The following is a 24,968-nucleotide window of genomic DNA, read 5'->3' as shown; positions in this document are numbered from 1 at the left end:
GCGTGAAACGAACGAGTTTCACCGACCTTGACCATACCGGTCAAAGATGTTTCCTTCCATCGCCATCGGTCGACAGTCTTTCTCGTCGACTTGTACATATTTTCCATCGAGCGAAAACACGTTCCGAAGCGTGTTGGAGGTTTCGATGCGTCGCGCAACGAGATGCGATCGCAACCTCGGCGAGGTCAGAGACCCCCGATTTGGTTGGTAAACCATGTGTACCGACCGCCCTCGTTCTCTCCACGTTCCAGCGACGTTTCCACGAGACGCGCTGGCGACTGGTCTCGCAACGACACCGAGAACCGAAGCAATTCCCTCTCGAGCTTTCCATCTCGCGCGATCCTCCTCGAGTTTGCCCGTTCCGTTCGTTCCGTTCGTTCCGTTCGTTCCGCGTGTGTCGTTAAATATCGGAGTTGACATCGTTTGACCCGTCTTTCCGTTCCTCTCTCGACTCTCGACTCTCGGTTCTCGCTTCTCGATTCGTAGACTCTGACTCACGTCAGGGTCGTCGGTACGAGGTCAACGACAAACAAACTTCGCCTGTGAGCGCGCGATCTCGTCTCGGTTTGCCCCGCTTCGCGCCTCGCCACGCCTCGCCTTTCCACTCTTCTTCGACTCGTCTCACCTCGCTTCTCCACTCTACTCCTCTTCGAACAACGCACACGCTTCGTTCCTCCTATCTCCTCTGCGTCCACGCATCTTTTCCCGATACCGTAAACATTCCTTTTTTCCTCGCGGTCCGCGATATCGCTACCCAAAGACGCGGTTACGCTCGATTTACCGCGGTCAACGCGACCCTGCGCTCGTCCACCAGCTAGAGTAGTCTCAGCGGAATCTCTTCTAGCGTTGGATTCGAGCGAGGACAATCGAGCTATCTCCAGTCAGTCAGTCAGTCAGTCAGTCAGCCAGCGAAGCAACAAACCAGTCAGCCAAGCCTTGTTTTCAACCCAGCCAGCCAGCCACCGAGGCTGCCCCCTGAACCGGATCGCGGCATTAACCTCCGCCAGCGTTGTATATCGCTCCGCGTCCCTGCCTCTTCGCCTTCCGCCACCACTACCACCATCAACCGTCCACCCTACTACCATTACCACCGTGACCGTCACCCTTTCGTGCGCGTCTCCTCTTTCCTTCCCTCCTGCCCCGCGCCGCCACCAGCACCCACTCAAACTCCTCCACCTTCGCCTCCATCTCGTCGATGATTCTTACCGTCTAGCCTCTGCTCGCGGCCGCAACATCCCGACTCCGCTCCACGCTCGCCAATTTCCCACAGTCCGACGCGACTTTACCCCCGACAGCGAAACGCAACCGCGTATTTCTCGCGAAAGGTTCGAGATAATCGGTAGAGGACCGCTCCAAAGGGTCTCGTTCGGATCGATACGAATTCGAAACGTAGATTTCTCGTTTCGTGCAGGAAACCGGCGTACAAATGGCAACAGATAAAAGGGTAAACACGCGGGAAAAGAAGGAAGGTAAGGAAGGAAGAAAACCGGTTCTAGGGCTACAGGCTTATCAAACGAAGGTGTTATTTGGAAGATCGAAAGGTTCAGCTGCAGCGAAGGGAATATAGGCCGAGGGGTAACAAAGAGGTGGAAGGGAATAGAGAAACATCGATACGAATAGTGTTTAACCCTTTATTCTTCCGAACAAATTATTGACTTCGAATGACAAAATCCAGACACATCTGGTCGTCCTTGGTCATTTTTGCTTTTACTTAATTGTACATTGCACGTACCACTGGCCCTGAAAGGGTTAAAGGGAATTGGAAGAGCGCAAGGATCGTTGGCTGGTGAACTTTGGCCTTGCGCTTCGAGGGTCAAGGACACGGTCTATCCGCCCCCTCCCTGCTCGCGACCTATCGCTGCCCTTTCGTTCACCGCTCGGAAAACTCTGATCGATTCCCGGCTATTTTTGCGGCTAGTCTACCTCTACAGTCTCGTAGCTCGATCGAACCGATCGCTCTGGAAAACAGGGATCTCCGACGGATCGTTGCTCTATCGAGTAGATCAGCAATGCTTTTACCATCAGATTTTACGCGCCGAGAGTTTTTTCGCTGACCCCGGTTGCGTCTGGTCTGGCCCAGTGGAGCGTGTTTTCCGCACGCCGTCACGCGTTATACACCGATCGAACCCTGGCAAAAGTATCGTCTCCCTCGTCGGTGTATCTACTCTTTAAACCAACTCGAATCGAATCGAATCGAATCGGTTCGTTCGATCGTCGCGTCGGATCGATCGATTGTTTTAGGCAAACTCGAACATGCTAATATCACGCTTCACGATCCGGTTGGTAATACACGGTGCGGACCGTCGGGATCGTCGGTCGGCCGCGAGTTTACCGTGCGGTCACGCGACACCTCGTCGTCTGGCATCCTCCGATTCACGCGATACGCTTTTCACCCTCGCCCCAAAGTCCGTCGACCCGTTGCAAACCGTCTCCCCATCTTCTACTCCCCTGTGTTTTCGGCTTCGAATAGATTCAACCTTCTCGAATTCGAACCTCGCGGTGTACATCGAGATCGCAGCGGAGATTCGCTTCGGTGAACTCGCTTTTCTTCGAATCTTTACCAGTGATTTTCGCTCGATCGCGCGTTCTCTAGCTCCGTTTCTTTCGACGTGCTTTTACTACGTACTTCGTTCGCAAGAAGTCGACTGCCTCCGTTCGCCACTCAACTCTTCTTCCTCCCGACCGTCTGGCCGCTGCAGCCGCTCCTCCTGCCACACGATCTGCTCCTCTTCCTCCGAGGAACCTCGGAGATTCGATCTATCTGCCGTCCTAACCGGCGATCGTGATCGCCAAGCTTGTAATTACATCGTAATTTATGCGTGTGTTACGGTGTACGGTTTGCCCTGCCTCTGGCCCTTTGACCATCCACCTCCTCTGCCATCCCTTCTCTTCTCTTCTCCCACCACTGTCTCTTCTCTCTTGCTTCTATATTCCTCTTTATTCTACCATAACAAACTTCCTCTTAATTCTTTCCTGTTTATTTTCTTCCTATATTTTCCCAGCGACAAATATTTTCATCGTCGCCGATGAAATATACACTCGCCACCGTGTTTTTCCTCCAAGAAATTCCTCCAAACCTTTCGGATAAATTACGATCGGGATTGGATAGGGTAGAGGAGATCGAGTCACGATCTACCGCGGAGGAGAAAACGATATTCGATCGATCGAGAGTAAAGCTACGCAAACGTGTACACGAACCGTCGAGGAAAATATTCGAGCTCGAACGACTACCGCCCACGCGGCATCAGCATCGCGACGCGGTCGACGCTCGCAAAATTGAAGAAAGTTGTCTCTCGTCTTTCTTAATCGAGTTAACGATCGCGACGATACGCGGCAGAGAAGGTTTTCCTAAAAAAACGAACGAGCGTTGCTCGACGAGCCAGCTTGGCAGACGACGACGACGATGCGTCTGCTGGTGCTTAACCGCCGATAAGATAAAAACGAAGCGTACGAAGGCTCGTCGATGATTCATCGATCATCGTACACGCTCGTAACTGCGTAATACCGGGTTGTTTGGAGTACGTTAAACCAAACGAAAGGATCGATCTTATCGGGTTAGATCGATATCGGTCGGTACACTCTGCGAGTAAAGAGAACGCGATGTACGGACAGATTTTCGCAAATGTCGGGCTTGTTCTCGATAGTTGAAAAATTCAAGAACACGGGAGCCTTTCAGATAGTATTTTTTATAGGGCTGACTGCTTTAATTTTCGAGATTACAAATTTTTAATTTTTCGAGGTCGTTAAATTAATTATTGTTAAACAAGTAAATCATATTACCGTCTTTCTTACAATTAATACAGCGATAACGAAACGATCCTTCGCTTCGATCGCGACGACGAAAACATCCGTCGCGACGTCGTCGTCGAAAGGATCCTTTCGCCGCAGCCAGCGGCCAATCTTCCGAGAATTTGATTCGAGTTAATTATCGTACTCGCCTACGCAGCTGGTCTGCACGCGGCCTGAGCGATGGGTTCGAGTTACGACCGTTCGCTACCGCGTTCGTCTTTCCGATTTTCCGTGTGCCGCAAAAACCGGTACGTACCAGGAACACGATAAAAAGATTTCGGTAAACGGCGATGCTGGTCCGTGTCGGAGATAACCGAGTCGAGCGATCGGCTTCGCCCGGCTCTCCTCGGGTTCAGTCGGATCCGAACGACCCTGGTCGGTCGATTCAACGCGGAGCAAGCGTGCAGTTCGAAAGTACGGAGATCCTCGGTTGCTTTTCCCCTTTTTTCCCCATTTGCCGTGATTGAAAATCAGAACCGCGAGAAGATGGGCTGCGGCGCGTTCGGAAATGCGCGGGGGAGGAAACAAAGCGTCTTCCCGATAAGACGATCATCGATCGAGGCGAACGCGTAAACAAACGGAAGAAACGCAGCTGGCAACGCAGTCACGGTACGTGGCATTGCGAGTGCTAATGCACCGAGGTCACCAGGAAGCTGCTATCTAAGGCACACGCGGTTGCGAGAGTCCGCGATATCGTTTGCGCTCTTTCTTTGTAACGAACAGCTGGTCGAGCTGAGTCAGTGGTACGGCCTTGATTGCGCCGTAGCGGAAGATCGGTCTTGCTTTCGTTGCGACTCGTGTCCCGTGTCCCGCGTCCCTCGCTCCGTACACCGTAACCCCTTGCTCCTCCTCCGCCCCCGCACCCCCCGCACCCCCCGCCATGACGAGCCGACGCCACGTCGCGTTTCACGGAGCGTCGTCCGACGCACGTGTTTCGCTAGATCGACCGACACCGCGAACTCGCGTGATCCCCCGTTCGTCGCGCGCTGAACCCAAAGCTATACATATGTACCCGGAATCGTTACGATTTCGCAACAGACCTGAATATTACTTTTTGCAATATCGTCGAACGATAAAGCACGCGGCGAATCGGAGCGAACGATAGCACCGTGCTAGAACCACGTCCGACCCATCGCGCTCTGCCGCGACTGACGCACGGTATTTTGCAATCAGTCTTGCCGTTAATCGACCTAACCTAATTGCGCTGTAGTTTTACCAGTCAAGTCTGTGTTGCGTCCAACGGGATCGGTGATCGTGGCAGGGAAACGCGTTTAGCCTTTCCCTCTATCGGTCCCTCCTCCTTCTTCGTCTAAAGTCTAAAGCGTCGTTTTTCGCTCTGCCGCAACGCATCAGAAACATTTGCAACGCGATCCACGCGAACCTCAGATAAGACCTTCCGAGAAGATTATCGCGCCCGCTCTGCCGTGCATGTTTCGCGAGCAAATTATGGTTATTCGAGACGCGGAGTTACGCGTGGAAACGGGACAAGTAGGGAAAACGCGAAATACCGTCTAGTCGGGGTAAAGTTGATCGACCCGCGGGACCTACGTAAGTAAGTATGCACACGCTTATCGGTCCGTGATCGGTAGGAGCGTTTCGTTTCGGCCCCCGAGAAAAAGTAAGTAAACGATAATGTACCGCGAGGCGAGCACGCGAGGCAAAAGTCCTAAAAACCCAGATAACGCGTACAACGTCCGAACAAGACAATAACGATCGGAATGATTCACGGTGGCCGATAATACCGGATACACCGTAACTGCGTCTCGTACTTTGCCCTTGCTGCCAGCTACGGCAAACGTCACCGTTGCCCGAGCTATCGCGTTAATACGAAACGCCAACTATCGCTTCATCGTGTTTTTTTTCTTTCTCTTTCCTTTATATTCGAAATAGGAGGTCGCAAGCCGCGCTTCTCGGGTCGCCGCGGCCGGTTGCGGAAAAGCGAAGAGCAACGTCGACGTATGTGAAACAGAAATTCCTTCGAGAAGCCTCGACTGTTTCCTCGTGTCGCCTAAGGAACGGGGTATTCGTTGGCAGCCACCGAATACCGGAAGCAATTTAAGCGAAATCGGTTCGAACGATTAGCCAGAATCGATTAGCGAGGCTAACCGCGGCGACTCGGTCCGAGGTCTCGTACGCGTATAAGGTTTTCTCGGTCGCGTTCGTGAATCATTACTCGCGTGAGTCATTACGCGAGTCGGCGAAGGTGCAAAGTATCGCGTACACTTCGAAAGCGCAGCTGGAACCAGTAGAAAATATCTCGAACGTCTGGTAATTGAACCGACGTGTTTTTTTGTCTTTTAATTCGTTTATTTTAATTTTCATAGAAATTTACAAAACACATTTATACAGCTTTCCATGAAAATGATATTCTCTGCAAATTAATTCGGAATGAAAGAAATACGTACCAGTGGCCCTGAAAGGGTTAAGACGGGGTAGGGTCGATCGGTTCGAGGTTGGAAGACGGAGGCTGAGAGCACCGGCTGCCAGGTCGATATCGGCTACCGTCTGCCGTTTACCGTATGCCGTCCGCCATCGATGGTCCACCTTGCTCGCTTACCGTCTGCTCGTCCCCAGAATCCTGTTCCTCTTCCGCCCGCACGACTGCACAGCGAACCGCAACCTCGTCGGTGCATTCTGAACGGAAAAGATTTTCGTCTATGCGCTCTGTAGGGAAGAATATTTCTTCCGGTTCGAGGGAAACCGAATGCGCGAGTAAAACGGAAGCGAATGCCGAGGTACGAAGGATCGCGAGGAGCCGGTTTTACGTGGTTTCGCAGGCAAAAGGGAAACCGAGGCAGAGGATGGAAGAAGCGATGCGGAGAGTGGGTGAAGGGGCTAGGTGGCGCGCGTGCGTGTATGGGTGCGCGTACGCGTGTAGGAGGAGGGTGCTGGCGGTAAAGGCGACGGCGCGGCGAGGAGCGAGCTACGCGAAAAAACCTTGAGGCTAGCCGGGTGGTATGGCCTCGACTTCTCTCCTCGGAGACCTTCGACGCGTTTCCGTTCGAAAGCAAAACGCTCGGTTTCGCGGAGGATGCGTTCAAACGACGCGACGCGACGCGTGTGGCCGTAATTCTTCCGCTAATTTTCAGCTATCAGAATTCGCGAGATCGGTCGCGAATTTATTTTTCTCGCGTACGTACATACACGCGGAAGAGATTCGATCGCGACCGTGGCGAGTTTAGCCAAGTACAGAAAACGGTAGCGATTTCGCGGCGCGCGCGTTATAGGTCGATGTCACTGGCGAGGGTGAGAGGGAAAGCGAGAACGAGAGGGAGAGCGGGAACGAGAACGAGAACGAGAACGAAAACGAGAACGAGAGCAGAACGCGCGAGTTTGTCGAGTACAGGCTGCGCATAAACGCGCGTCATCGATAAATTATTCTCCATCGACGGTGGCCAAGCCGTTACTATAAATCCTACGTTATCCGAGTGTTTACGTTACTTTCTCGTTGCACGATTAGCAATCGCGCAATAAGAGCATGTCGAACAAATCGGCTCTCCGAAGGGAAACACGCTTGTTCGCGGCGAAACGCGATGCAATATTCTTATCGTTCGAACGCAAATTACCTTCGTAGAATCGTCGTTTCTTTTTTTCATTTTCGTTCCCGAGGAGATAGGAAAGTAAAGTATTAGTAAAGATTAGGATTCGGTAAGCGCGGACCAGGGAGAAGACCTTTTATATTCGCGTGTAAGAGAGGAATAAGTGGGTCGCGGCGTACGTAGAAACTCCGGTCTGTCGAGTGAGTCGGTGGTGCAGCAGGCCGCAACTCGCGAGCTAATGTCGCAAGCTCTGACTAACGGACGCAATTTTTCTTTGCAAAACTAGTCGCGCTATCGGGGCACGGTTATCAAGCTGATACGTTGCAACAGCGCCCGCCGTACACCCACGCTTCGCTTTGCCCCGTTTCCCTTCGATTTTCATTCGATCGCGCGCGCGACCCCGATGCCGAAATCGAAGCGACGCGGCGCGAACTGCAAGCAACATCAGCCGGAAACAAAGAAAAGAGCTAAGAAAGATGGGAACGAGTACGAAGAACGAGTCGAGTCAGGTTTACGACGTACAACTTAAAACCGTCCGCGTGATTCATAGCGTTCGTCGCGCATCGCCGGTCGAGCAAGATCGTTCTCTCTCTGGTGCGACCGGTTTTGGCAGCAGCCTACGATACACGTGTTTCCAATAAGCTTTTATCGTCGAATAAATCAGTCGCGACCTTATCGCGAGATTATGATGTTTGCACGCGACGACTCGCGACGACTCGCGACATTTGTCGTTCAAACGATTCTTTAACCTTTGCCCTCTCCCTCCCTCTCTCTTTCATTTTTTTCATCGTAACCTATTTTCCTACATACGTCTCTCTATGCTCGAATACGAGAAGCAGGTCAATCGCGAGCGTATTATACAGTTTCGCGTATCGCGAACAAAGCGACCGACACGACGGCTCGACCGCCAAACCGGCCAGGGGAAAATAAAAAAAAATACGAAAACCCATGACTCTGGTTCTGCGACTCGCGCGCGAGTCTCGACCTCGAGCGTTCCACGAACGGAGATCGTTGCTCGGCCGCGAGAGGAAATGCCGCAGTCGCGTTGAACCCAGCCGCGAGATTCGAACTCAGGACCTTGGACTAACCATTGACCTCGATAGCTATATACTCTACCTCGCGGTATGCAGCCACCAGCATCCTCTCTGCTCGAGCCGCGACTCGTTCCTTCGCCAGACCTTCCTTCCTCCATCCATCCGACTCGCTAACTACCCGCTAGACGTCTCGCGAAACAATTAGATCGATATCGGTATCCGAAAAAAGAAAATGCGAGTTAACGATAATATGCGATTAATTATTATTCAAGTTTCCATCCTGGCGGAGGGAAGAGCACGCGTAAAGGGATGCGCGCGACAGGCGTACATAAACAGAGAGGAACGAAGCGGCGTGGCTGTTGGCAAGCCTGTTCTCTCTCGAACGAGTGGGTGCAACGCCACCGCAGACCTTGAACGATTATTTTACAACGGAACTCGCTTAGCCCCGCGTCGTGCTCCATCTCGACGCGACTCCGGCTTCGAGCTACGGCTGCGCGGTGCTGATAGCGGCGCGTTTGCCTTGCGAAAATCGCGAATTACACGGGTGTAAGCACAGCGAGATGATAAGAGGAGGAAAAAAAGATGGAAACGGTGATCGCGAAAACGATCGGCAAGCAACGTTTCCCTCGCCACCCGTTCGTTCGTTCGTTCGTTCCCGTCCAATGCTATTAATAGCTCTACTGCGCGTTATTATCGTTGACGCAGACGGTTCATCGCGAGATCGCTCGCGAAAGGAAAACTCGGAAGAGATGGAAAACGTGCCGCTTGTCCGTCCGTCCGTCCATCTCGTCCATTCGGACGTTCACCGACCACCACCACTACCATCAGAAAAGCGCGCAATAACATCAGCCAGCTGCCTGGCCTGGCCTGGTCTGGCCTGGCCTGGTCTGGCCTGGTCTGGGCTGGTCTGGTCTGGTCGACATGCGCCCGTCACATGTTCCACACTCCGAACGCAACTCCTGGGAAATTTATCGACGGGGATCGGAAAAGAGCGTCGGAAGTGAGAAACGCAAGGCTGGCTCGTTTTCAAAATACTTTTTTAATAAGTTCGATAAAAAAAATTATATAAATCGAATACTTAATAACAAGGTAATAAGTATTATTATATATATAAACAAAGGGCTAAATACAAATGTACAGTCGTTACGCGTTATAAAGTTAGTCGTTAATGCAACTAATTTCACTATCGTGGTACAATGAAAAAAACTTAAACCTACGAGACGTAATCGCTCGGACACGCGTTATTCTTCGCTAAATGCTTCTCCGATCGAATATTTCCACGAATTTCTTCGTTGGAAAACGAAGGAAACGCGCGAAGCGCGCACCGAACGAAAACGAACGAGTTTGACGAAACTCGTTCGTTTTCCTTCGACGCGATTCTTACCGAGAATTCTTTCTCGCGTACGACGAGATCGAACGATCCAAGGTAACGGGACGAAAATCACGGAAGCAACGAAAAGTCGAAAGAACGGGTAGAACGAAACGAAACGAAACGGAAAGAAACTGGCGAAATAACGAAAAACCTCGTGGAATTATCGCGTTCCACGAACGTGTAACGTTAACTTAATTAAAACACCGCACACTCTGCGATCCGGCTGGATTTCGAGAGCAAACGCCTCGACGTACGTTCGTCGAACGCGATAACGACCACAAACTCCTGCAAACCGTGTACGTGTAAAAATATTGCCAAACGCGCTTTCGTTGGCATTTTTCTGCAAGATTCTTTCGCGTCGCGCTAATACATACGCATATATACCGTAGAATCTACACATTAACTCGACGATTACATCGATGATCGTCGTTGAAAAATAGATTTAATCCTTTCTGGGTGAGATCGCAATTCTGCCCTTTCTAATTCGAATTGAACGACCAGGCGAGCTCGTATCTCGATAACTGTGTCGTTTTTCTTTTTTTCTTTTTTTTCTTTTTTCTTTCTGTTCGGTGTTATGCGCATTTACAGACAGATATACATACGGGGTAATATTGCACTTTGGTGTGTTCCTTTGTATCTCTACTTTACGGGTAACGGAGTAGAAACGTACCAATTTCTCTCTGGTCGTCAACTTTTGTCCCTTCATCCCCTTCCCTCACGCCCTCCCTGTCCATCCTCTCTCGTCGACGTACGCGACACCTCCCTTTCGATCGTTCATTATTCGCGATGATAAATCGAACGTAAGGGGTGCGCGGTTACCCGAAATTATACTTCTCGGCTACCCGCGCATCCCTCGTCGAATCTCGATCGTCGGACGTCTTTAGATCAACAACGACGACAAATAATTCACAGCCTATTAAATTGTAGGAAAAAAATAATGGGAGAGCCGGGAAGGCGAAGAGAGACAAAATCTGTTTTTCTACTTTGGCTTTCAATTGTTTGGATTCAACTCCGTTTCGTGGAATATATATCGCGCGTTTCACGTACGCGCCGCAACACGAATACACTCGAAACATTCTTTCTCGTTTGTTGTTCTCTTTGCGCGCGCGGGGTATTATACTTTCTTTCGACGGGAAGAAGAATCGAAGCAAGGAGAGAAAAATAAAAAAGATGGGCAATAAATCTTTGAGCGTCGCGTATTTCCTCTCATTTTTGCCTGTCGCTCTGTTACGACTTACGAACTTACCACGATGTAAGCAGTCTCTCTCTCGACCATAGATGTACGTGTGTACGTGTGTGTTGTGTGTGTGTGTGTGTGTATGTGTGTACCGTGTAAATGGCAGTAGCGTTAAAGAGCTACGAAAAAGTATACGAAACGAATATCGCCGTTTACAAAGAAATATAAAGAGCGGCGACATAACGAAAATTGGATTCGTTTCGTTTTTGGCAGTTGCGCAAATTGAGCGGACGAAATTAAAGAAAAGAAGAAAAAAAAAATGAAAGATACAAGTTTAGTTGGCAGTGTGCTCGATACGCGTGTTGCGACGACGATTGATATCGGCCCGTTAGACGGTTCGCCAAAGTACGGAAACAGCGAGAAAGGATTGAAAGCGGCCGCGTAACAAGTTCCAAACTAAGATAGTTCTAACTGTAAAGAAGAAAACATGAGATCAAACGTTTGATGCATCAAAGACGTTGGTTCCGAGGTTCGTCGTGGCGAACAAACGGATCGCGAAAAAATCGAAGATCATCCTCGATCGTCGCATCGGGGGGCAGGGCCACGACTGCCGCGTTCGTCGGTTAATAATGCCGTACAAAGGTATAAAAAGAGAATGCCTTAAATCTAATATACTACAGTACATGTACAAAAAAAAAAAGAAAGAAAGAAAGAGTCGGAGAGAAGTTTGTAACGCGAGAGGAACTCGCGCTCTCCCCTTCCGTCTCAAAAGCTGACCCAATCGTTGCCGACGCCGATAGTGGACAGCATGTCCGTGACGTCGGGGGTGCAGGAGAACTCAAAGTGCGAACCGCTGCTGGAGCTGGCGGTCTCGAAGGTGTCCAGGTCGCTGGTTATCGTCTCCATGTCCAGATCGAGCTTAAAGTCCGACGGTTGTATCTGCAACAGGTCCGTCAGGGAGTAGAGGTCGGCCAGGCTGGGATTGTTTCCCGGTTCCTCGAGTTTCACCACCGTCGCGGTGACGTTGGTATCGTCGAGGACCGCGTCTTCGTTTATCGTCGCGGTGGTTCCGGTGTTCGTCGACATCGCGACGGTGGGAATGGTGGTGGTCGCGGTCGTTAGAGAGGTCGAATCGGACGAGGAGCTCGAGGACGTTCGTTCCAATCCGTGCATGGTGGCTCGCGACGGTATCGTCGTGGTCGTGGTCGCGGTGTTCGTTTCCATTTCCATGTCCGTGTCGACCGCCTCGATCGGTTCCTCTTTCACGAAGAAGCCGGAACGATGGCAGGGTGTTTGGGCGCGGTAACTCCTGTCGCTGATCAAACCGTCGATGCCTTCGACGGTGGACGGGAAGGTAACGGGGATGTTCGATGAAACGGGACCGACCGACGATAGCAGTCGATCTTTCGGTTCGAACGTCGACTCGTAGTCCATTTCCAGGTTGGCCTCTCGCTTGATCTTTCCGGTTCCCTTCGGTGTGCCGAGGTTGCTGGAAGCGGAGGCGGAGGCGGAGGCGAGTCGAGCGGAGGAGCCGCATTCGAGGAAGTTGTCCTCGTAGAAGCTGGCAGACTCTGGGGAATCTGGCGTGACGCAGGATGGACTGCTCGGTATTTTAGCGGTGACGATCGGCGGAGCGGGGGTGTAATCGAGCGAAGATCGTTTGTCCAGCGCTAATCTGACCTTCAAACGCGACACCGGTTTGCTACCGTTCGTATGCGTCTGCAATCTCTTAACCGTACTAGCCATTCCGTTGTTCGTCTGCTGCATGTTGTTGTTCGTGTCGTTTCGCGACTGACCCTTCGACGTCCCGACGCTGATCGCGGAGGACAAGAGGGAAGAAGCAGAGGTCGCCAATGATTTCCTCGGTTTCTTGACACCGTCCTTCGTCTTAGGACTGACCGACGCGCTCGGCTTCGACGTCTTTTTCCTAGGTCGATATTTGTAGTCGGGATACTCCATCATGTGCAACTGCCTTAGCCTCTCGGCTTCCTCGATAAAAGGCCGCCTCTCCGCCTCGTCCAACGTTTTCCAACGTCTCCCTAGCCGCTTGCTGATCTCAGCGTTGTGCATGTCCGGCTGAATCTCGCATATTTTTCTTCGCTCGATCTGCGACCAAACCATGAACGCGTTCATCGGTCTCTTTATATGATTCGGATTGTTCTTCTTCGTCTGAAACAGAATAACCAGAACATCCAATCATCCTGTTCGCTCGAGACGCGTTTTCATACCGACTGGCTGCAACGCGTTTCGCGAGGACGCAACTTTGCCGCGAATTGAAGCGATCGCGCGTTGACAAAGAATATAGACAGCGAAAGAGAGAGACGTAAGAAGCAGGCGTGCACGGAATCGAAATCGATGGCAAATTACAAATTGCGTTTCTTATTAGACGGCGGCGCGCGGTTATAGAAGCGCGGATAACACGTAACGCGCGCGCGTTCTGCCCATTATACTTTTAGATATCGTCGATTGGCCGACACGCAGCCGAGTGGAAATCGAAAGGCTGGATATGTAGGTTAGCAAGGTGCGACGACGGCTGCTACAACCACCGGGACGCCAACAACCACGATCAAACGATCCTTCTCTACTTAAATTTTTTTCTCATTCCGAAGACAAACGTTTATAAATTAATCGATGAACAATTTATCGCAGCGCAATTAATCAAACGGATTAATAAGTAAATGACGTAAATGACGGTATTTATCTAGCATTTGTGGTTATCTAGGTTCGCGTAGTTGCGCGATCAGCTGACGATACCGTACGATCGGTATACGCATATACCGATGCGTCACGAGAAACGGATCTCCCGAGAGTTTCGATCGCAATCCGAGTCATTTTTAATATTTTTTCAATGAAATCAGCGTTACCTCGCTTCGTTCTTTTCTTTTCTTTTCCAACTTCCATCGTACTCGGCCGGTTATTATCGTCGGTTCGTAACAGGTGTGCAACTGTGCAACACGTATCGATTCGCTGAATAGAAAGTATCCACGCGGTCGAAAGATCGAAATCTAAGGTGGTCTCGTTGCGAAAATCGCGTTTCCTTCGACCCTCGCGAATCGAGACCGACCGTTTATCGTTAAAGTTTCAAAAGCGTCGCGAATTTTAGGTGGAAATATGAAAAACAGAAACTGACGATATTTCGTGGAAAAATGGTAAATTTTTTACATTGAGACGAGCGTAAATTCAACAATAACGAAGCAGCTAGTTGCAAGAGTAAATAACGTTGGCTAACAAAACATGGTGAAATAAAATTTTAAAAAAGAAACAAAACAAGAAGAACGTCGATATGGAATCGAAAAGAACGTAAACAGAAGTTAAAGCGATCTAAGAATAACGGACTAACGACGAAAATAAACGATTCCCATTTTTTCGCGGCTGTTGGTTCGCCGCGAAAATAAACAGGTAAGAACGAGGCATCGTTATCGGGAAAAACAAGCGTTCTTTACACCTTTCCAACGTATCGAACGAAAATTGATAATCGAATCATTAATTAATCGGCATCGAACCACCGAATTTCCTATCGACGCGGTGTTTACAGTGTATTTTTAACCGAACGCGGCCTGATATTTTATCAGCGTCGAAAACAAATTGGTCAACGCGATACGAGAAAGGAAACAAACAGTACGCAGTCGATTTCTTTTTTTTGTTTTTCCCCCAGGGTGTCCTAGGGATGGGCGCCGTGTAGTTTAAAGTGAAAATTACCTGGGTGGCATCGGAGTACGGCGTTGCTGAATTTTTATCCACGAGCAACGATCCAAACATGGGTATACCCGAGCTAGACGGGCTGTCCTGTTGCTGTGGCACCATTTTTCGGCCGGACTTAATTTTTCTTTTATTTTCCTCACTTCACTTTTAATCCGACGGTCACACTGCACTCGGACAACTCACGTCGCACCAGTTAAATACCCTCTTCTTCTTCTTTTTTTAATAATATAAATCCTTTCGCTGCTCCTCTTCCTCTTTCTCCTTACTCCGTTGGTAAAACTGAAAGGAGACGACTAGGAGCAATGCGATTGATCATCGATCGCGATTCAAGCAAATCTGACGATCGCGCGACGCTGTCTTTCGCGAGACGAACGCGCGATTTTTCTTCCGAAAGCGATCGCTTTCGAGGAAACGCGGTCCGCTTTGCACTTGGCACTACACAGCAGGTGTACGGTATAAATTCGCGCGATCTAAAAACTCGGTGAATTCGCGCGATTATATATTTCACGTTAATTACGATCCGACGGGTATTCGTCGATCACGAGACATTATCGATCGACGCCGTAACGACGCACGCCCGACGAGCGCTCATTCGCAACTAGCTCGCCCTCTCGTCAGCCGCGTTACCTCTATACTACGCTCAGCTGAGCTACCAACTACCCCCACTCGTTCGCGTAAACACGCTGCCTTTCCAGCCAGTCACGATGCAGCCGTTCTTTTGTGTCCCTCTTTAACCCTGAAAGCTTGTCCGTTGCTCTCTTTACTTCTTTCTTTTCCTCTTTCTTCCTTTTCCTCACCGCCTCGCACCGCGCTGCTCGACCATCACCCTAGCGCAGTCCAATTCAAAACTTTCGCGCATCTTCGGCTAATTAATCGTATCGGTTCTTTTTACAAAATTCTCTATTTACTTATTTTAATCATCGTCTTCCTGTTTTTCCATTCATTTTCAATTGATCAGAGTACTCGAAAAACGGGAGATTATCGGGCGCATCAATATTCGTCGGTAACAGGATCTTATCTCGTCTACGCGATCGTCTGCGCGATAATCTGGTAATGTCGCTGTTCGCCTCGTTATCGGGCGTGTTGTGTTGTTTTGCGCCCGGTAATGTCGCAAACAAACAGCGATTGGAAAATTGGTCAATTTTTAGGGAGGTAGCTTGTTTACCGGATTCCCGCGAAAGGTGGGGGAGAAGCGACGGGAAAGCGTAGATCGCGATCGCCACGGTCGTCGAAATCGTTGACCTATCCGCTCTGTTCAAGGTCCGCGGCGTAGTCGAAGGAGCGAAATGGAATCGAGCCAGGAGCCAGGAGGCAGGAGCCAGGAGTCAGCAGAGTCGAGGAAACGAGCGAACGAGCGACGACGTGTGCGCGATCGGTGGGAGCGGCTGTCGCCGCTTAACCGGATGCTACCTGCAACTCGAGAATACTAAACGATCCTGCTGATCGATGTATTTACCAGTTAAGTATTTCCGACGACGGAGTTCGCACGCTCTCGAAAAGATTTCGCATTTATCGTACAGATCATTTTCCACTGTAGCACCGAAAATAGGGGAAACTGCGGTCAGATAGGTTTCGAAAGGTCCGCGACGAGGATCGCGGAACAGCAATCGCGGGCTGCATTTCACCCGTCTGAGTCAGCGCGTATCGCGCGAGTCGCGCGACTCGTTGCGCAATTATCGCCCGCTGTCCGGAACGAGTTGGCCCCTGCCGCACTCTTTCCGCGCCGACCAAACTCTCACCGGCGCGGCGCGCCGCGCCGCGGCGTGCATAGATTGCACTCTGCCCTTTCGTGGACCCTATTGCGCCATCCGTCCGCTGATTCACCTTAGACGTCCGTCTTTGACCAAACCGCGTCTCCTCGATATCGATCGACTCTCGAGCGTACCGCTCACCTTTCCTCGATCAATCGGCCCAGACAGATAACCGACATTATCAGCAAACGAGCATTCTATCGTTGCACTTATATCTCCCTGTCTGTTACACGTCCCAGACGTCTATGATCGATCGGTGCGAAATTTTCAAAACACCGAGGAAACTGCGTCGATCGACGCCGATATACCTGTCTGCAACCTCGGGGGTGGGATGGAGAAAGGGGAGGAGGAGAAAAGGTAAAAAAAAAAACTGGCGGATGTTGCGTGGTGTCCCGTGAGAACCGTAAGAAAAACGATCCACCGTCGAAGGTTTCCGAGAGCGGTGTGCATACGGTACGCGTGTGTTCTTGTACAAGAGACGCGCATATGGCCCGCCGAATATACGCAAAGGCGACGCGTATGCACGGATCGTGTCGGTTGCCGTTTACCGAACGAGCCCTTTCAACGGGCCACGCAACGCGAGACTGCTTCGAAGGAAGGATGTGGTCGAGCCGTGGAGAAGAAGCAGGTGTTTTCTTCCGTTTCGCATCGTTCGTCGGGCCTGCTCGGTTCACCGGCGAACGATAAGGACCACACGGATCCGTTCTACGACGTCGAACGATCTCGCTCGATCGAGAATCGATCGAAATCGACCGTTTCCTCGAGGCCCACTCGCTTAAGGACTCGACGATCGCAAACTTATCATTACGAGCGGACCGAGCGTACCTGGAAACGGATATATCGGTCCAGCTGTTCAGCTGTCCAGCAGCTGTGTACTTCACCTGCCGGTGTATCGCTACCGATGCGCCTGCGTACCACCACGCGCGACGCACCTATTTCACCTTCCTGCTTCTTCTTCTCCCGAGACGCGAATCGCCCTTCTACGTATATGTCTTTCAACGGGAAAAAAGGGATGTCTTCTTTCCGACCTACCCCTTCTGATCTCGCCCTTCTCGTCTCTTAGCCAGAGATCGTTTCAGGGGACGAGAAACGTCGAGGGACGATTTTCAGACAAATTGTACTCGTCACGGGGAAACGCTTCTCGTCACGGTACAAGAGTCGAGAGACAATGATTTTACGTATCCGGCTATTTCGTCCTACTACACGCTCTTCCTGCTTCTCCCGTCCTTTCTTCGCGAATCCATCGACCAATTGCACGAAACTTTCCACACGTAAACTCCATTTTATTGGTTTGTTCGAAAAATTCGACAGGTGTGTAACGTCGCGAGACCCGGTACACCTGCGCGCGTAACCGTACATCGGCTCTACCGTTTCGATAAGAAGTGGAGAAAGAGAAAACCCTTTCGAGCTTTCCTCCTCGACGTCTTGGAGAAGCTTGCAATAGAGAAGAGATACGTATACCCGTATCGCTTGGAAAGCTTCACGAGGTAATTAAAAACCGTGCGTAGCTCCTTGAAAGTATCGACGCGTACCAAATGATACGTTTTCATATCGAATCGTTGCGAACGTGCGAACGTGCGAAAGTGGGTGCGGGCGAGGCTGCTGCGGGTACCCCGATAGATGAAATATCTCATCTTTTTTTCTCATCGACCATGTATTTTCTGACCAACAGTCGCTGAGCGTCCACCGAGTCTCTTTACGTCAAATGAGGTTAGCTATTTTTTAACCAGTGCAAAATTTCAGTTTTAATTCCTCCTCCTAAAGAAATTTACAAATCAGTAGCTACAAATGCAAAAGGAATGGACATAGTTTGTTCTCTATGGGGTCTCGCATACCCCAGACAGTCATACCCGGACCCAGCGCCGTCTATACAAAAGTGTCTGAAACTACTCGACGATTTACCGACTTATCGACCGCTTCCCGCTAGTCGGTATTACCGACTTACCGACCAATCCTTCAGCGGTCGGTAAGTGTAGAGTAGTTTGCGGCGTTTCGATATAGGTGGCGCTGTAGTCAAACGGAAGAGTACCAAGTACCAGTGGAGGCAGATACGAAATAGGTAACTTCTCACCAGCAGGTAAGACAGTTTTCTCCGCCACAGTGGTCGATAAAGTAAACCTACCTTTTTGCGAAAAACCAAAAAATATATTAATGCTGTTAAATTTTTTTTGTACGATCCCTAAGCTTTCCGAGCATAGCCACGTAACAAAGTTAACGTAATAACAATCGACGTATACTGAAATTTCATTCCATTAAAAAAAACCGCTGAACGAGCCATGAGTGAATACGTTTCGATCAGAAATTTACGGAAAGCAATGTTCTATTTTCCATTAACAATGCTTCAGGATAACGTATGATCGATTTTCCTCGAGGCGGAAGGAATCGAATCGGACTTTAGTTTAAAGGGAAAGGGGTCGTAAGTTTGAGAAGAGTGGATTCGCGATCACGATCGCAACCCGTTCTCGCTTCCGATCGCTCTAACCACCTTTACGTTAGTCGTCCACCCAGATATACGCGTATCTACTCGATTTCTTTTCCTTCTGACCGCGCACGATCCCGTCACGCTCGATCAAGTACAAAAACGATAAATTCTAATTACAGGACAACAATGTGACGCGGATGCACCGAACGTTCCGTGAAAATATCGCGTTCCTCGGGCGTGGTGGGAAGAAGAGAAACGGAAACGAAGACGGTGCGGCGGGGCGATTGATAACACGCATATGTAGATCACGGATGAAATTTAGGTAAGTCGAGCGACCATTTGACCGACTCGTAACTTTGTCGTCGATTAGTTTCTCCTGGAACGCAGAGCCCTTGGAAAATCGTCTCCCTCGAGAGAGAATAACCCTCTCGGAAATGTAACTGGAGCGAAGCTACTTTGCCGCTAACGTAGCTACGAGTTTACCGATTTCCCAACGAATCAATTTCGAGAAACCGTTCTCATAGGAAAACGCGACTCGTATCTACGATACGGCTTATAATCAGTTAGTTAGATGGCTAACTACTCAAATCATCCCCCTTCGATCTGTAAATCTCGTCGAAATGAAACTACGTCTAGAAGAAGAAATCCGTTTGCTATTTTCGCAACGAGTTTAGAAATTGGAGAAACGTCGTATGGGACGTTTAAATAAATCAAACAGCTGCGACGAGCGTATCAGATTGATTTCCAGTTTATGTCTCGACAAATATCCCATAAAACTGGACGGAGTTGTTTCGTTTTAGCGCCTAACGATATCTCTTTCTCCGAAGACTTCGATTCGTTCGTGAACGAACCGCGTATAAAATGAGAATCGCGAGATAGAATGAAACGAGAAACGTACGAGATTCTCTCTTCTCTTTCTTCGATTTTATTCGTTCAATAACGACGGAATCAAGAAGGTAAAGAGAAACTAATCCACGCGACGAAAATTGAAGAGAAAAACACTTGTCGAAACGAAGACGTTTTCCTTAGCTTCTACTCTTGTCCTTCCACTTTTCTTTTCTTTTTCTCGCCGCGTCGGCCAATAAATTGATAACCGTTTAGAGCCTATTTGCAATAATCGGAAGCGATTAAGAAGAGGGAATTCGACCTCTTCTCTTCGACACCGTTTCCCACGTCGAAAACCATCTTCGTCCCTGCGAAACGTGATCGCCGGAGAGCGCCGCCAGTCTGGTTCGAATGCGTTCATAACGCGTCATGCCAGCGACACGGCTATTTGTTTCCTACGAGCGGCACAGCCTTTCGGGATATTATTAAAATGGGCTATCAGGTGATTTGCATGCCGACTAATGCTAAACGGCGCCCTGGGAAACGGACTGCGACCGCATAGGCGCCACTATAAACGCTAAGACGATTCACCGCTTCCCACGAGACGGGAAGAATTTCGTGAAACGAAAAGAAAAGGGGGGTGAATTAAAGAAGGAATTTTCTTCCAGGTCGCTTCCGTCAAATCGCTCTCGTTTTCTCCTTGATGGGCCGAGACAAATTCGAGAAGGCTTTCTTAATATTTACCGTATCAAAGTATTTACATTACAATGAAAACAGGCGGACAGACGAGCTTACGCTGATCGAAAAATAACATATATACGATCACCGTCAACTCCTTCCCCAAAGGTGGTTCGAACCTTTTTGAGAATCTTTCGAATCGGAAAACGATCCGAAGAGACGAATGACCCTCGGACGCGGATTAAAAAGGAATACCGTAAGGAAAACGCAAACACACAGTCGATGGATTAAACGTGACTAACGACCGATGGGTTTCTAGTTTCTTTCTTTAGATTCGCGAAGAGGTTTACCGGTTTACAAGTTCCTCGCAATATTCTTCCCATTTCTCTTCTCGCTAAACTCTGGTCGTTACGATTAAACGAAATACAATGGTTAAAGAAAGTAAAAGTAAGGGAGGAGAGGGTGAAGTTTTAAAAGAAAATATCCTGGTAAGCGTAAAAGGGAGATGAAATAAAAAAATAAAGATCGAGATCGAAGGGAGAAATGGCGTAGGTACGCGTCAGGCTGGTCGGTGGTTAACGGGTGGAGGATGGATGCCGAGGAACACGGGGGTGAGACGGCGCGAGCCTCGGAACGGGGTAGTACACGGATACGTTTGATTGGTCGACGATGTTTAGATATTACGGGGTGGGGATAGGGATGAAACGAGTGCCGCAAAGTCGCGGGCTTATATAAACCGTCAACGAAAGATTCGGATTCGCAGAGCTTCGTTCTCCGTTCACCAACTTGCTGAACCGTCGCTTAAACGCGCTACCCGTTTATCGTCTTCGATAAGCCACCCTCGTGAATCGAGGTAAGTGCACTTCCGTCTTGTTTGTTCCATAAACGAGAATATCCGTTCGTCGCGACCCTCGAAAAAAGGTTTCTCCGTTCGGTGGACAAACGTCAATCGGACATTCGCGACCTCCTTTCCATTTATTTTCAGAAAGGTCGCCTCATCGACGAGAGAGCTTTCTTTCCTCTCTTTTTCTTGCCGTTTTCCATCGAAACGACCATCGTGAAATTATTAAAAAAAAGTGCCTCGCTCTTTTATTACGAACGGAACGATGTTAACAACGCGAAATTTCGTTTTCACGAGAAAAGCGCGGTCCTTTCTTTTTCTTTTTCTTTTTATTACGAACATTCGACGATAAACGTACGCGCGCAATGGTGAGATACGCGGAAACAAATGGAAATTGAAAAGTCGATATTCAGATGAAACTTGTCAATTTTGACGAAAATAAACCGTGACGCTTCCATCCGTTTCGCGATACGATTCACATATTCTCTATCGAAACACAATTTCCATGGTTGTAACATTTTCTTTCCAACAACGGGCGAATAAAAGCGGCCTCGTTTCGATGCGTTGTTTCACCCGGAGGAAAATAAACGCTCATTTCGCAGCTTTACGAGATTACCTGCTCGCGACGCATCGTTTCGACGCGGAAAATGTCTCGCGCGAACGAGCCTGCAAATAGCGCGTAAACGTAATCGAAAACGCGAAGAAGATAGATCGGTGATCGTAGCCATCGGATCGAAGCGATGGCAAATTTTCCTCAGGAAAAGTAGATAACTTGCGTCGCGTTCGCGTTTAATCAAACGGTATTCCGATTGCTCGTAAAACGGGAAACGGAAAGCGGAAAAGGGAGAACGGAGGGGACGCGGTTAAACGAGAGAAAATGGGGAACGGAAGAGGAGGAAATGGCGGTAGTAGGCGTCTCGAATACTCGAGACGAGGTTTCTGTTCGTTCGGGCGTACTTGCACTTTCCGATAACGATTTCGAGCCTTAACTGACCACCAAGACGATATCCTTTCAATTTAGATTCAGACTCGATTGTCCTTCGTGGGCTAAATTTGAACGAGTCTTGTCCGACGGTACTCGGAGATCCTTGAAAACGACAGCCGTTGATTTTCCTTTAAACTGATTGAACATTGTACTAAATATTTGGGGACGACTGAAATCATAGGTCGGAGATGAATTACTGTAAAGCCTCGTATTCCCGTAGAGGGAATTTACACGTTTGTTCGCCCTTAACGAACGTACCCAAGTTCACACGCGTGAAAACGTACGGTCAACATCAATTATCGGAAGCGACGAATCCAATTATCCCCAGTTACGGCTATTCGGCACGCTCAAAGCCACTCGTGATTGCCTTCCCTCGATAAAATACTAATTGAACAGATATCGATGCCGGAAAAAATCGCAAAGCGCCCCTATCGTGTACGATTCGCTGGTTTTCAACGAATGAGAAATTTGTTTACGATAAGCGGGCTGTAAGCGCGAATCGCGTACAAAGCTTAATCACGGTGTAAGTACACAATTACAGGTATATACACCGAGTCGAAACACGTGTCCGCTCTCGAAACTTGTCCGCTCTGGTCTTGAATAGTTTGTTAGTCGCTTTGCTCCAACGCGCCCATTTTCCAACTCCTTCAACAAAGTTCAACTACAAAATCTTGCTTCTCCCTCGCTCGTTGTTCTCAGATTCATTAACGTCTCCTCTTTTCTTACAGATCCGAAAGCAACGAGGATGCAGCAGGGAATCGTGCCATTGTGCATATTCGTGGTGGTAATCGGCCTGTTCGCCTCGTCGAATTTATCGACGGATGCCGCGCCGTAAGTATTTAACGTTATACCTTTTCGAAAGAAACAGGTGCAATCGTCCTCCGGTGTATTTACGTTCGAAGTGAACGCAAACACGCATCGGACAGCGTCGCGGAGTTTAACCCAGTTCCATTTGACGAGGACGATTTCCTTCCCTTGTCTAACAGTACATTGTCGTCGCTCGTTTCCGATGAAAAACTCGAATCGGTTCCGTGGTACACGTTTCTAAAAGGGGAAATTCTCGCGTTACAGGCAACAGAGTTACTGGAATCAAGTCGACGAGGAGGATCCGGAAGCGTTGATGGAGTTCATAAATCGACTCGGTCGCACCATAATGCTCAATCCAGAATTGGAAAAGTGAGTATACAATTTATCGGCCTGTTGCCTTTCTTCTACTCGGAATATCGTATCAATTTGTGGATCGTTCTGCACAGTAACAAACGTGGACTGGATTTGGGTTTGAGCCGTGGATTCAGCGGCTCCCAGGCGGCGAAGCATTTGATGGGATTAGCGGCGGCTAATTATGCTGGAGGACCCGGTCGACGACGCCGTTCCGAACAACCCTAGATCACTGGCAACGTTCACCCTTTTCTTCGATTCTTCTAACAATCTTCTCCTCTTCTTTTCTTTCCATACTTTCATCCACTTTTTCCCCGAGTAAGTACTCCGCTTTCGTTCAATTCTTTCCTATCGAGTCGTTGAAACGTTGCGTGATAATAATTAAAAAAATGGATACGGAGTGTAAAGAGGACGATTGATAAATTCATCTATGTAAAATTGATCGGCAAGGACTATACGTTGAAACGTTGAAATGTTCGAGCGTAATTTAAATGCATTCGACGCTCTCGAGACGTAGGAAATAGTCTACCTTACTTATTATTCACAATTTTCTTTACGATCGCATCGATCGTATCTCAAGTATAGTTTAATTGCGTTGAGAAAATGATTCTCTATATATATATAAAGCTGTACAACTATAGGTCTCCGATGCATCATAGTCACCAATGCGAATATTGCAAATAAAAAGGTTACAAAAACATTTCTCGTCGAGTTAATCGATTCACTCATATCCTAATTGCATTCAACCATTTCACTCCTTCAGTCTACCATCTTCTTTTATTTTTTATCGCAAAGGTGTACTTACTTACTAGATACAGTGGGGTGCAAAAGTATTCGCAAACCGTTTAAAAGAGAATACTTCATTTAAAATTGGACCAAATGGCTTGGGGTTTTTTGAGAAGCTATACAAATTAATTTTAAGATATGTGTTTCTGTCCTTTTTAAAAAATTACAATGAATCGACTTCGATTCATTGACTAGTATTTTCGAAATTTACATTCGCGCTACTGTAATGCATAAATAGATATCGATCTATCGATCTTAGACAACTGTACAAACAGAGTAAGTTGTGCCTAAAATGAAAGACAAATTTCTTACAATTTGCATTCATTCGTTATTCATCGCAACAGGTGCGCATGTTTGTACGATGGCATTCAGAGTCGGTGTCCAGAAGGTTATGCAAAGAATGTATCCGTGTTAGGGGTTCTCGAAACCCCCGTATAGTCGGTCAGCGGGGTCCTCGAAACCCCAAGTGGGGTCCTCGGAACCCCGACACAGTAGAGCGCTGGCGCCATCTATCGGCGAAAGTCGCAAACTAGTCGGCAAGCAGTTTCCGCGATTTGCCAATAGACTCTACTGTACGGGGGTTCTGAGGACCCCAATGGGGGTTTCGAGGACCCCGCTGACTAACTATGCGGGGGTTCTGAGGACCCCTGTTGGGGTTTCGAGGACCCCGCTGCTTTACTATGCTAGGGTTCCGAGATCTACATGAAGGTAGCCAGAGGGAAAAATGAAACATCATTATTTTTAATTACTCTTAGTGTATTTCATTTGTAAATCGTCTGTGATTAATTGTGAGTCTATTTTTAACGTTTGTGACAGATCCAGTCGTACCCATCACTACCTCGAACAAGTGAGTTTCACGATTTGTTCGTTTTTAGGTCTTATATTTCGCTATTTACTTTGGGGTCTTCG

General features: G+C 48.8%; 2 protein-coding genes across 7 annotated transcripts in view; one reads left to right on the top strand and one right to left on the bottom strand.

Annotated features, from left to right (window-relative positions):
* The window catches only part of LOC114878740 (diuretic hormone class 2), a 31,535-nt gene extending 7,562 nt beyond the window's left edge, over positions 1–23,973 (top strand). Inside the window, exons 2-7 of one of the 6 annotated variants that reach the window (XM_029192870.2) lie at positions 15,874–16,071; positions 17,676–17,851; positions 18,966–19,108; positions 22,844–22,946; positions 23,187–23,291; positions 23,369–23,973. In XM_029192870.2, coding sequence (XP_029048703.1) covers positions 22,861–22,946; positions 23,187–23,291; positions 23,369–23,501 — 324 coding nt within the window. In that variant the 5' untranslated portion in view covers positions 15,874–16,071; positions 17,676–17,851; positions 18,966–19,108; positions 22,844–22,860 and the 3' untranslated portion in view covers positions 23,502–23,973. Of the gene's footprint in view, positions 1–15,775; positions 15,795–15,873; positions 16,072–17,675; positions 17,852–17,920; positions 18,442–18,965; positions 19,109–21,057; positions 21,143–22,843; positions 22,947–23,186; positions 23,292–23,368 lie in introns of those variants that run through there. The other 5 variants (XM_046288947.1, XM_029192871.2, XM_046288948.1 and 2 more) reach the window with 5 other exon arrangements.
* Positions 9,383–15,077, bottom strand: LOC114878732 (transcription factor SOX-4-like). The gene is made up of 2 exons (XM_029192855.2): positions 14,611–15,077; positions 9,383–13,080 (listed from the first exon to the last, which is right to left on the bottom strand). Exons 1-2 carry the CDS (start codon positions 14,713–14,715, stop codon positions 11,677–11,679), a joined length of 1,509 nt encoding a protein of 502 aa, XP_029048688.1. The 5' UTR covers positions 14,716–15,077; the 3' UTR covers positions 9,383–11,676.
* Positions 23,974–24,968: the final 995 nt, after the last annotated feature.

Source organism: Osmia bicornis, chromosome 15 (genome assembly GCF_907164935.1).
Source record: "Osmia bicornis bicornis chromosome 15, iOsmBic2.1, whole genome shotgun sequence".
Lineage (NCBI taxonomy): Eukaryota > Metazoa > Arthropoda > Insecta > Hymenoptera > Megachilidae > Osmia > Osmia bicornis.
This window is presented reverse-complemented; position numbering and strand designations above follow the sequence as displayed.

What these genes read in the sequence shown, in the direction of transcription:
- LOC114878732 (XM_029192855.2), bottom strand. Translation starts at nt 14,715, where the DNA reads ATGGTGCCACAGCAACAGGACAGCCCGTCTAGCTCGGGTATACCCATG. An exon ending in CGTACTCCGATGCCACCCAG is followed by an intron (nt 13,081 to 14,610) that starts GTAATTTTCACT and finishes ATTCTGTTTCAG; the next exon opens with ACGAAGAAGAACAATCCGAA.